At 41.4% G+C, this 12,710-nt stretch overlaps 1 protein-coding gene across 3 annotated transcripts; it reads left to right on the top strand.

The window, feature by feature from the left end:
- The first annotated feature begins 343 nt into the window (after positions 1-343).
- On the top strand, positions 344-12,125 carry LOC119453412 (uncharacterized). 3 transcript variants are annotated; one of them, XR_005192292.2, is made up of 5 exons: positions 345-1,041; positions 2,372-2,549; positions 5,737-5,822; positions 9,172-9,248; positions 10,567-12,125. XR_005192292.2 is itself a non-coding variant. In XM_049667856.1 (4 exons), the coding sequence occupies exons 1-4, from the start codon at positions 2,527-2,529 to the stop codon at positions 10,786-10,788; spliced, it is 447 nt and encodes a 148-aa protein (XP_049523813.1). In that variant the 5' UTR covers positions 2,006-2,526; the 3' UTR covers positions 10,789-12,125. The 3 variants fall into 3 exon arrangements, 1 of the variants encoding a protein (XP_049523813.1); XR_007467130.1 differs by lacking the exon at positions 9,172-9,248 and having other exon boundaries at positions 344-1,041; XM_049667856.1 differs by lacking the exon at positions 345-1,041 and having other exon boundaries at positions 2,006-2,549; positions 9,172-9,287.
- Positions 12,126-12,710: the final 585 nt, after the last annotated feature.

Consider the following 12,710-nt stretch of genomic DNA (forward strand, 5'->3'; position numbering starts at 1 on the left):
TTCAGTAAGAAATCACAGAAGCAGCATGGCAAAACGCCAACTTCATAGTGAAAACACTGGATGGTATTTATATACAACGCGGTTTACATACATATCTGTTTTGTATTTAAAGATTCCTCAAGGGAAGCAATAAGGGGCGGAAGTACATAAATATTGATATAACATGCATAGAATAAAAAAAGAAATGAAAATATAACATGAATATACACTAAATGTCAATGAAAAACAAACTATGAAGTCCACCAAGTTGCACGCGGAACTCATCATTCACTGAAGCTGATGGAGCTTACCGAGTAGAGGTGCATAGCTATTTGTGTCGCCTCCTAGTAAACACGATTAATTCGGGTCGTGTACCAGTGAGCAAAAATAATAATTAGCAATTGAAGGTTGTTTCTCTAATTATCGTTGCAACACATCTTTATTTATGTTTACCACAATGTTGTAAATAAAACAAAATAATATATAAAAAACCAGTCATGGGTCTTAAGACCCACTCTAGCCTGCTAAAGCATAGCCTCTGAGAACTGTTTCAAACGCCGCGGTGACGGCGTAAGTAAAATGGGCTTGCAGTACAGAAAAAAAGCACAACCTTCGAGACTCACAATTACTTTCACGGTCGTTTGCGGTTTTGATGCTCGTAGTACAGTGGTTGGCTTTTGGCTTTCGCATTTACTTCGACTTTGGATACGCAACTGTGAAAAGCGCGGCAGCGGTAGCAGCGGTTACTCCTCAGAATCTGAAACCACGCCGGCGGTTCTTTATTCCATGATGGCGGCAAGCCTGCGACCGTCGAAACGCGAGTGAGATTTTTCTCTTGCGTCCGTTGCGCCTGTGATACCCGACAACTGTAGCAGCATGTCATCTGATCCGACTTCAACTGAAGGCTCGCCGACTGATGCGGAAGCAGTTTACCTCGTTTCGCACGGGCCACCAAAGAAAATTGTGAAGTTCACAGGCGCCCGGAAGCTCGCCGACCTTCACGAAAGTGTGCGGATGGGTGGGTTCGCGCACCTGATGACATGCAATGATCTCCTAATACAGGTGAGCATGAATGTTCTGCGTGTTATGGAGTGTAAAGATGATTTGGTCACTGTTTGGTTCGTATGGGCAAAATAGCAACAGTACGCGTAGCGGAAATGTCGAGCACGAGTAGTAACTGTTGAGTTGTTTCACGTTTACCTGACAGTCCGAGTGTTACGAAATTGCCCTGTGTCACTTCACTGTGCTGCCAATTACAAATATTTTCGGCTCGTCGCTGACATTGACACGTGAAGCGCATACTTGCCCTTAGGAACACATCGTTGCGCAACTTCAGTTTTTGCCTAGGGGAGAACTGGAAAGGAAACTAAACGTTTTCGGGGACTTCCGTCTTCTGCAAACTTTTGCGGTTGGTTTACTACTGATTTGAGCTCAGGTGTGCAATCGCTACCCTATTAGATAGGGAAAGGTGAAGTACTAACAGCTTCAAACAATGTAATGGTGCTTTAGTTTGTGTAACCGGTCGTAGTATGCCATAATCTGCAAATTTCTGTAGCATTTAACCAATAAACAGACAAGACGAGGAAAACAGGAGTGTTGTCTGCCTTGTTATTTGTTTGCTGCAGTAATCATGCAGTAATAAAGTTAAATTCAACCAACACAGGTAAAACATTCATTGACATTTTCACCAACAGGACTATGAAAACGTTGTGCAATCAACTATATGGTTCTATCTTTGGGAAATCATCTGTTCCTATATACTGATTGTTGCTGGCATTGCTAAATAAGCTCAAACTTGTTTGCTCAATGTGTCCTGCACTTAGCTCACATATGGGCCGCAGGATTAGTGTTGTGCTGTGCTTTATGGCTTTAAATAACAAACCTATTTGGGACACTACAGCAACAATAGAAAAAGGCTAAAAATTAATCAATGCCTGTTCAGTGTCCACTGGTTCAAACCTATTGATAAACCACCGGTGTATGCTTTCAGGTCAAAGATCGGTTCCCTTGCTATGTCAACATGAATGAAAGCACAGCAGTGCATGATGGGGCGTTGATTAACTTATTCGTCTCCCAAAGCCACTCTGAAGCATCAGAGGCACCAAAACAGCTGTATGCTTATCCGTATGTCTTATCCAATCTGTACTCGTTAGTTAACTCTGTATGTCTAAAGTCTGTCATATGCTGGAAGGATAAAATAACGGTATTTGAGCAATACTTTAAAGGGGTCCTGAAACACTTTTCTAAGTAATCATAGCATATCATCACTATTAAATTACGTCACCTCAAAAATTTCCTCCCACAAAAGTTTTCGAATCCTTAAAGGACAAGTGAAGTTAGACATAATTATCGCACCGATAAGTGGTTTTTTGTCTCCTTTCATTTCCACTAGCATGCTGGAAGCTGCACAGAGGAGTTGGCAAGGGGGCACAAGGAAGCAATGCCCCGTTGCTGTCCGTAGGGTGAACGCAAGGCGGCTCGTGGCGGCCGCAATTTCTACGCTGCGCTTTTCATCTCTGAAGCCATGCGCAGCAGCGTGCAGTCGTCATGTTCAGCAAAGCAGTGCAAAGGTGAAATGGCTGTTTTGTCTTTTTGAGGTCAAATACATATATATATTTTTTGTTTATTTAACTCAAATGAGCAATAATGGTATTAATGAGAATGTTCTTGCGATCACGAAATCAGCCAATAGCTGTTGTGGGTCTAGCTGCTTGCAATGACACTGCATAACAACTATGCTTAAGTGAGAGCAAACAATTTTTAACTGCTTTTGCACGAGATTGTGAATTCTCTGCTGCATGTCGTGTAATATTTTGTTCACACTCCCACAGGAGCCTCGTTAACAGAGTGGCAATGCCTTCTTACTATGCACAAAGTGTTTCAGGGCCGAATTAAAGCTTTGTTACTAATGAAAAGGCATTGATAGGTTTAGATAGAAAGACAATGAGGTTAGCCAGTGTAGACTGGCTGCACTTGGGCTCGAAAAGTGCAATGTGCTCAATGCCTTCTGGGCTGAGAATGCTCTCGACCAGTGTCTAGAGCGTTCGGGTATTTTGAAAATTGTGGGTACAGCTGTTAAGGGGGGGGGAGTTTCGACGTTGTTAGGCCCAAACCGTAAATTTCTGATTTTGCGTTGTACTGATAGCACATGTTTATAGCTTTCAAAAAATATAAAACACTTGGCTATATGCGACTTCTAAACCACTTATTTAATTCATTATATTTTTAGCGTCGACTGTAACGTGGGCATGACCTGTCGTCGAGACTTAAGATGATATGAAGTTTCCATCGTATAAAAACGTCTTGAATTAGACAGTACTTTTGGTTTTGGTTTGTGACTTTTTTTTGTAATGCATTTTACAGCCCTTAGGGAGCTCTTTGTAGCTCTCATGCGTTCCTCTTGCTTTTGTTTATGTTGATGTGTGCTTTTCGGAGGGCACGTCACATCTGTGAAGGACCTATTTCATGCCTTTTAGTGTTGCTGATGAGGAAAACACATACATTGATACAAAATTGAGTTTTATTGCAACCGCTGCAGTGAAAGCGTACTAAAGCATCTGGAGGTCACTCCTGTACATTTTTGTTTTTCCATGTGGATGCTATCAACAGACTCATGACGGGTAAAAAAGCAATTTCAAGCTAAAGCTGAAGCATAACAGCAATGAAAGGACTGCAGAAAGAGAGGGAAAGACTACTGGTAAAGTTTAGTATGAAGATGACTAATCGTGGGATGTATTGATTAAGCAAGCAATTTGACACATCTATTCGCACATTTCTCAGAATGCGATGTTTCGACTTAGTCCCTTTTTCTAAAAAAACAGCTGGGCGTACGTGAACTAAATTTTGTGTACATGTCAGCTAGTGCCTCGTACAACTTTGCAACTGGAGGGAATATCTGCATGCTCATGGAAATTTAGAAAACAAATAAAATGCATGTCATATAGTGGCAATTAGTGACATGCTGTACCATAGCCTCCTCGATAACTCTGTGCCTGTCAAACGGCGCTCGATCGGCCGTCGCTCTCCCCTCTCCCTATTGGTCGTTTCCACCGAGAGATGCCGCCACCGACGTTGACTAGCTCATGGCTCCTGCCGTGTGCCCGCGTCTCCGTCTCTCCGTTACCTCCGCTGGGATCGCAAGTCGGGTGCATTGTTTTTGTCGGTTTTTCTCGTGCAGTATGGTCAAACCTCGCAACGTTGGTGCGGTCCACGCATTTTAAACCTTCTTGGGTGATCGTGGACCTGAGCTTAACGCTGAGCGACCGGGATTGCTAGATGCTTTTGACGTGCGATCACGTTATTAAAAAAAGAAAAAAAAAAGAAAAAGAAAAAAACCTTCGAAGAGGCCACGCTCTTTCACACACATCATGTGCGGGTAAAGCACCGTGAACTTATTCACGTGGATACATATGTGACTTCGAGCAACGCATATATAGTGACAGAAGCGCCCTCGGGATTTTGTATGTCTGAACTGTTTGCATCTCGGGATTTTGTATGTCTGAGCTGCATGCATCGTTCAACAAAGCGTTTGCAATAAAATATTTGCTCGCATATTGCTTATTCAAGGCATGCGGCGCTTTTTCTATAGGTCCTCAAATATTTGTTTCTATTTTTCCTGGTCGCCAAGGCACACGGACGTGGTAGAAAGTGCAAAGGTTTCTGGGTATAAATATTCACGTCGGCCACAACGCTCATCTGCTGCAAAAGAACTTGGGGAAAACTTGTCTGAAAGTCGTATAAATAGTATGCTACTAACGTGCGCCGAGGCCCGAAGGACGGCTCACTATAAGAGCGAAGGAAGAAGGACGGCTCACTATAGAGCAACGTCGCAAGCAGTTTTTGACAAGATATAGCTGTAAGAACGCTTGCGACTTGCGTATTCTCTGCACTTTACTACGATAACTAAGAGCGTATTAACCGCAATAAACAAACTTTTTTTTTCTTCTTTTTTTTTCTACGTGCGACGCGAAATCCACTTTGACGCTGCAGTTGCTGCAAGTGCGCTCGCACTTTCACAGACTGTATTCGAGACACTACCATGGTGCTCTACAGCGTTATAAACAAGGCTCTGGTCACCCAGTGGATCGTTGTTCCACCATCGCACCAATTAAAACAGTCGGCGTCGCGCCCGCCGCGCAGACGGGAGGCGTGGTGGCACTCTACGTCGGTGGCGCCCTCAGCGAAATGAGCGGCGGCAGTTTGCAACTCTGCCGACGGCGCCTCCCTATTGTTCTCTCGGCGTCTTGACAGGCACAGAGTTTATCGAGGAGGCTATGGCTGTACACTCACGATAATTGATCAACAACTAGCTTAATCAGCCGCCCTAGTAATTTCTTATAGAAGATGCTTCTTCAAATTGGTATTCATGGCTAATTTTCTCTTGTGTGCATTTCTTAGTAGTAAACTCTTTTGAAGTAATAATTAAATTCTTTTATATTCTGTTTTGGTGAAAGTACTGTTAGAGTGTGAACTCTGGTCATCATCATCAGTTTATCTTGGCTATTGCAGGTCCAAAGGATATACTGTTACCCCTCTCCTGTGTCAAACCCATCCGATAAATTTTATAACCTCTGTCTCGTCATGCACCTAATGCTTTCATAGTGCAGTTAACCGAACAAATTCTCCCATCTGATGAATCACAGTTCACCTGCTGGATATGATTTCATGGAAATGGTTGCACTACAGTGCTGTTGCATATTGTTTTTTTTTGTATATTGTTTTATGTAGAAGGTTTATGCACACTTTTGTAAACATCAGGTACCCGAATAAGCTGTACAACATTGCTGCAAGGTGCCTTGGTGAACCAGTACCCAGCCCTGAGGAACAGATTGGACTCTGGCTATGTAAGAGCATTTCCTTGTAAATTTCCTTCATTTTGATTTCTTTGGCACATTTAAAGGTTAAAATATGCTGTCAAAGTCTTTCTTAGCACTTCGTAATGTTTATGGCCATTGTTTCTCGCAACTGTTCTCGTCTGTGTGCTTGTCATTGAGTAGACATGCTGTGATCTATAAGCTTTGCAGCTTGACTAAATTTGAAGATGCCAACAGCAGCTCTGCATCTGAGGTGCAATACGGCCACCTTCTGTAAAATTAATTGCATGCTCAGCTAAATATACAATTGGTTGAACAATATATTTTGTACCTGTAGTCATTTATGCATAAAAATTTTGACCACACTAATACAGAAAGAAATTACTCAACTGCTGTGTTGAAAGGTGTGCTAAGATAGCTCGACTGGTACATTTTAGAACATGAAGGAAACAGTGCAAAAAACAAGTTAAGATTAGGGCAACTCTGTTTTTACTGTGTACTGTTTTCAATTTCTTACACAATCTGAAAACCGGAAGCCACTGAACTGGTATTTATGTAAAGTCAGTTGCTTTCACTTCATTCTAGTTCTCCTGGCACATGCGCCTGAAAAACAAGTACAAAATCTTAAAGCTTAAATCTCCTAATTTATCTAAATTGCACTGTTGTTCCCACGTGCTGCAACATAACTGTCAACTGCATCAGAGCTGCTCTTGCAAAATCGTGTGTACTAGGTATCCTGCAACTGATAATTGCTGTACCAATGTTAGCTTCAGCTAATGGTAAACACATCATAATAAATAAGACGAATAATGCAAAACAACAGTATCTGAAAAAGCATACCACCATGTTTGACAAGTAGTCAGAAAGTGTTGCTATGTATCATTGCTGTTAATTGGTGTTCTTTTTCGCATTAGAACGCCTTTAGATTAATAACAGTGCACCTACTTCTGTAACAATTTTTATTTATTGTCGTGAAATAATGCATCTAAAATAATAAATTTCACAATCAGTTATTTCTGTAACTATGATAACTAGCCTGATCTCACCTAAATGTTCATGCTACAGGTTGGATTTTTTTTCGGCTGAGTTTGCTTTGTATATACAGAAAGTTTGTTTAAATTTGGAGGACACACACAGTCATGACTGAAAGGAATAAAGTGATGTTGGTCACAAGCTATTTTTCAGCATTAATTAAGGAAGCCACAATGCTATTTGAATATAAAACTTATTCCCAGTGAATAGCTTCTGTTGACTGCCAAGGAACCGTGGCGTGCAGTACAGCAGCAGTATGGTAGCAATGTAAGATCTGCTCACAATTGATTGTTTACATGGCCTTGAATTGAAACGTGCTACTGTGTCACGAGAAAGCACAGCAGAAAGGAAACAGATGATACCATTTTTTTATTGTAGCTCGTTCATGCATTTGACTTCGACATGTATAATGAACTAGCCCCAAATTCAAGTGGAAACAGCGCTAAGGATACAAAGTGAAAGCACATTGAGGAAATTACACGTTGCACTGAGTATTTTTTCTATGCGTCCTCACATAATCCAAGTGTGTCCACCTGAATAGGAGTAACAAACTAGCAGATATGTTCACATTAGCTAGGCCCATCCTTAAGCTTTCTAAGTTAGCATTACATAATTCTAAGGAAACTATAACTTAAATCAGTGCCTGTATAGTATGTTTTTCAAATACGTAGTTATTGCTAGTTTTTCTTAAACAAACAAAAAAGAACAATGTAATATAATGAGCAAGGTTTTCATGTTTGGTCCAACCATTGAAAGGCCAAGTGAACCACAGCGGAAATTAAATGTGGTTTTATTGAACTGTAGAAGTCATAAAAAAATATAAAAAAGATAACTTGCCACTGGTGGGAGCAAAACCCACATCTTGCAAATATAGCATGCAATAGTCTACTTATTGAGCTGTGGTAGTAGCTGTCCTCTCATTCACATTCTTGGGGATTTGTGTATGTGTACTAAATGTGGCCCAGCACCAAACTCATAATCATGGCAGATGATGTGGCACATACTTTTACCTGCAACCATCACAAAGGGGATGACCCCTAGGAGCAGGCAGCAGGCCTATAAGCCTTTGCATTCATAACAGCATTGATGCCTTCAGGTAGCATACAGTGCCATCTGCCTGCTCTTAAATGTCATGTACCACATGACGCCTACGGTTCAACGAACATGCTGCAGCGTCAGCCATGGCCTTGAGTGGTGCTAACAGTTCCAGGGCCATATCTAATAAACATAACAAATGCGGAATGAGGTGAATGGGAGAATAACCTCCATCGTGCTTAACTGATACAGGCTCACATGTGTAATGCATATGACGTGGGTTTGCCCCCACTGGTGGCAAGTTGTTTTTTGCCTACTTTCTTTTCCAATGTTTAGTTATTTTACATTTCAATAAAGTGACATTTAATTTACCCTGTACTTTCCGTGGCCTAATTATCTGTTGGCTGCATACAGTCTTGATTAACAAAAATCTGGCCCATTTGTTCCACCTATTCATGTTTGACCCACTTGCAGTACACTTCCATAAGCATCACCCATTAAATAGCCGAAAACATCTTGCGAATATCCTTTTTTGTAGATAGCTATATGCAGTTAGCTGCTTATAGCTGTATATACCTACACAGGGGACCCTGATCATGAGAAGAAATTTACAGAAGAAAAAATTGGGTTGGAGTGCATATGGCAGGCATTGTCAAATGCTGACTGGGAGCTTACCACTGCCGTTGAAAAGTGTACAATCATTGCATTCTACCAGTGCTAACATATGGGCCAGAAACTTGGAGGTTAACAAAGCTCGAGAACAAGTTAAGGACCACACAAAGAGCGATGGAACGAAAAATGTTAGGCCTAACGTATCAGAGGGCAAACGGGGATAGCCGATATTTTAGTTGACATTAAGAGGAAGAAATGGAGCTGGGCAGGTCATGTAATGCGTAGGATGGATAACCGGTGGACCATTAGAGTTACAGAATGCATACCAAGAGAAAGGAAGCGCAGTCGAGGGTGGCAGAAAACTAGGTGGGGTGATAAAATTTGGAAATATGCAGGCGAAGGTTGGAATCAGCTAGCGCAAGACAGGGGTAATTGGAGATCGGAGGGAGAGGCCTTCGTCCTGCATTGGGGGGACATTTATATAGACTGATGATGATGATATGCAGTTACTATTTATTCACTACCCATTTAGCATTGAATTGCGCCACCGAAATTCCCTAAGTGGACTGCTGTATGATTGTATGAATATTATAAGCTGTTGCTGCTGGCAGTTTTATACTTGCTAGTTTACATAATAATTACAAGCAGCGAAATTGGTCAGCAGCTGCAGCCCTTTCACTGCTGTAATTTTTCTCTTCAGATGCAAAAGGCGTGAGCGCCATCATGGTTCTACCATTTCTTGTCAATGAGCGAGGGGACGACATATTCACAAAAATGGTTAGAACTTTGAGCTGCTTACACGACCAAGTACACAGTGTCAGTATGAGGCAATGGTCAATATGTACAGGGCCCGGAATATTTCGCTGCGCCTGTTCAAAGAAAGGTTTTGCACCCACCGCTACACCGTTCTTGCTCAAGTTTTGCGAAATGATTGCATTTTGGGGGCTGCTTCGTTTAGTATGACATTTACTACAGTTAATTGCCTGGTATTAAGAAAAAAGTGCAAATTTGCCTTCGCTTGTGGGGATGCAAGCTGCTGCAGTGATGGCGCTACCATAAACATGTGTCGCCGCCTGCCGGCAGCTGCAGAATGCAGGCGATCAGGGACGTTTGCAGTGTGTTCATGAGCGGGCAACACACGGTAAACCCAGTGGTAAACATCCTTGACCGGCTGCTTTTTGCAGCTGCCGGCAGGCGGCGACACAGGTTTATGCCAGCGCTGTCGCCGCAGCAGCTCGCATCCCCGTAAGTGAAGAAAAATTTGCACATTTTTCTTAAAAACCAGGCAGTTAACTTTGGTAAGCGTAACGAAGCCGACGCCAAAACTTTTGGCTAAACGAAGCCGACCCCAAAATGGGATTGTTCTGCAAAATGTGAACAAGAACAGTGTAGCGGTGAGCGCAAAACCTTCTTTTGAACATGCACAGCGTAATATTCAAGACCCTGTATAACTGTGGGGAAATTTCAGAGCTAGAAAACCACCAAGATAAACAATTGGAGTATAGCCTTAAGTTAAAATGAGATAATTTTGTTAAACTTGATTATTAAGGCTTAAGAAGTGTCAAGCAATTAATCAGTGTGTGCAGGCGCTTTATGTGTGGCATTCTATTTACTCAAATTATTAGTGGTACTTTTTGTTGGGCTTTGAAAGCAATGAAAGTAACCAGAGAAACCATTTATGCTCTCTACCTAATGGACATTATCAAAGCAATTAAATATGTCAAAGTGGCAGATCAGATCACATGACAGAGCAAATCTTGTGCAACCATCCATGGCTGCACATATGATCTTGCAAAACCAAGTTATGAAAATTGAACTGCAGCTTATGGTAATCTTTTTTTTGTAGCGTAATAAAATGGGTACTTACTGCTTTTGAAGTAAAAGCTTAGAACTGTTCTAATTTTCTGGTAATATAACAAACCATTTTTGCCTACTTCAAACAGAAATTAGCAATTTTGGTCTTTTTCTCTGCATAATTTTTCATTTCGGCAACACTAACCTAAAATAAAAGTCAGTTCTTTAAAACTTTGTCGCAGAGCAACCCGTATTGTTTTTGTGCACCAACAATTTATGTATTTATATGTTTGCTTTGCAGACGCCAGGACAGGAGTTTGCCCACCCCACATTGCTGTACACTGGTGACAACCGCATCTCTTCCAAGGCCCTGTGTGTGAAGTGTGGATATGTATGTGTAGATGTATTGGACTTCACTTCCGGTGTAACGGGGTTAATTTTATTTTCCATGTACTGGGGCTTTCAACATCGAATACATCAGCTCTGCGGAGCAGACACTCTCATAGCTGCAACACATGATTGAAATGAAAACGAAAATGACAAAACTAGGCGCCAAGTCCCAACAGCTTTAATAGCATGGTTAACTGCTACAACTAACAAAATCACAGCCAGTACTGAGCAGGCTGAGAAATCTGACTAAGCTGCTAAAGTCGTCTTGAAATGTACCTTCCTGTATGCACTTAGCCTTTTTTGTTTCTTTTTTTTTAACGCTCCGGCTATTTTGGTGTTCGTAGCCTTGGATTATGCAGCTGAGTAGTACTGCCAATAGCTAGTCAAACCTCGAAAACTTTATTGTGTTTAAATGTTATTCATAGTTTTTGTATTATGGGGCATAAAGCAAACACTCACCAATGATATTTTAAAAAATAATGAAATTACAAGAAATTGTATTTCGGAGCCAGTATGGGTCCTTTGTTCCCAAATGACAGCAGAGGCAATGGTTTGGTTCTGTACAGGTGAGATGGCGGAGAGCGCATGCATAGATGACAGGCAGATTATCGTGTGTCCTTCCTATCGCTTAGCATGTCATCTGAATATGCAGTGATTTTAGTAGTAATTGCGTCGGTAATATCGCAGTGGAAATTATGGATGCCTAGTGCTAGTGTATAGAAGGCCCTGTTTTCTCTTGGTGTTCGGATAATGCGTCGGAAATAAGGTTGCTTTTAAAGAGATAGTGCTTATCCTGCTTTGGGTGCTTCTTAACATTGCCAGATTGACAGTGAATTACATTTTTTGCATGTGAATATGTACATGGAGCCAAGTTAGTTCAATCTTCCAAAGGGGTCCTTCATGTACACCAGTTCATCACATAGCTTGCTGGAAGGGACATGTGCCACCCAACCATTGCAGTCATTCAACACTCTGGCAAAAGTCTTGCTCATGCCACATGCATACAGGATGGTAGCACGCTTGCTTTTCTTGCTCACCACTTAGCGGATGGGCGCTGAGGCACGATGTTCTTGCTCACTTGGCAGTTTTAGCGGCTGGCCATTACATTGCGTGTCATTTAGCATCAAGATCAACTCTGCTTTTTGCCTTGTATGACTTGAGCAAAGACTGAAAAGCGAGGTTACTAGTGATGAGGCGGCCAACCTTTGTGGCCCTTGTGGTGTACAGAAAGAACATCTAGGTATTTTGACATGTGTGGGTTTGCGATGAACCCTGGTGGCAAGGCCATTGGTGATTCGTTCCTTGAGAACATCAATGGATGCAGTGTACCTCTTCTCTCAAGCTCTTCGTGTGCTGTAAACTGATGCTTTCCTTACAAAGTTTAGTGCTTTTTGTGATTGCTATATGTACTCTCGCTAAAGGTCACTGTGATGTGCGCATATTTTATTGAATAAAATTTGTACATGTTTTAACTGCTGTGTTGTTCTTTCAGATCTGAACCGAGGCAGATCAAAATTTGACGCAAACATGGAGGCAGTGCTAATGGAAACATTTAGAGGTGAGACAGCAGTCTTTTTTTGACAAATTGGATGATAGGATGGCCAAGAAGTAGCACTTTTGAAACATAATGTGATGTACTTACTATGCAAGCTGCACATGGATTTTTAAGTGGCATTATTCGTCATGCCCTGTTTTACATTTATCTGGTCTTTAGTCATATTTATTTTCTTCTACTGGCATCGATGTTGTATCATTGCTTTGATATGGTGAAATTTTAAATTTGTCGTTAATTATCAATATTGAAATTTAATTATTCTGCCCATGTATGCCTCCATGGCATATTGAAATAAACAAGCCCTTTGTCATGGCAAAGAAATAACATCCTTGTTCAAGAAATAAATTTTTTTCTCAAATACCTGAAATGCTATATTACATAACATTGGACATATTAGCGCTGTTCAGTTTGCCTTGTACACCACATCCCCCCCACAAAAAAAACATGCTGGATGTTGCAACTGACGCATAGTATTTCTCAAGGTTGGCCATTGATTCCAA

The sequence above is a fragment of the Dermacentor silvarum genome, chromosome 5 (genome assembly GCF_013339745.2).
Source record: "Dermacentor silvarum isolate Dsil-2018 chromosome 5, BIME_Dsil_1.4, whole genome shotgun sequence".
Lineage (NCBI taxonomy): Eukaryota > Metazoa > Arthropoda > Arachnida > Ixodida > Ixodidae > Dermacentor > Dermacentor silvarum.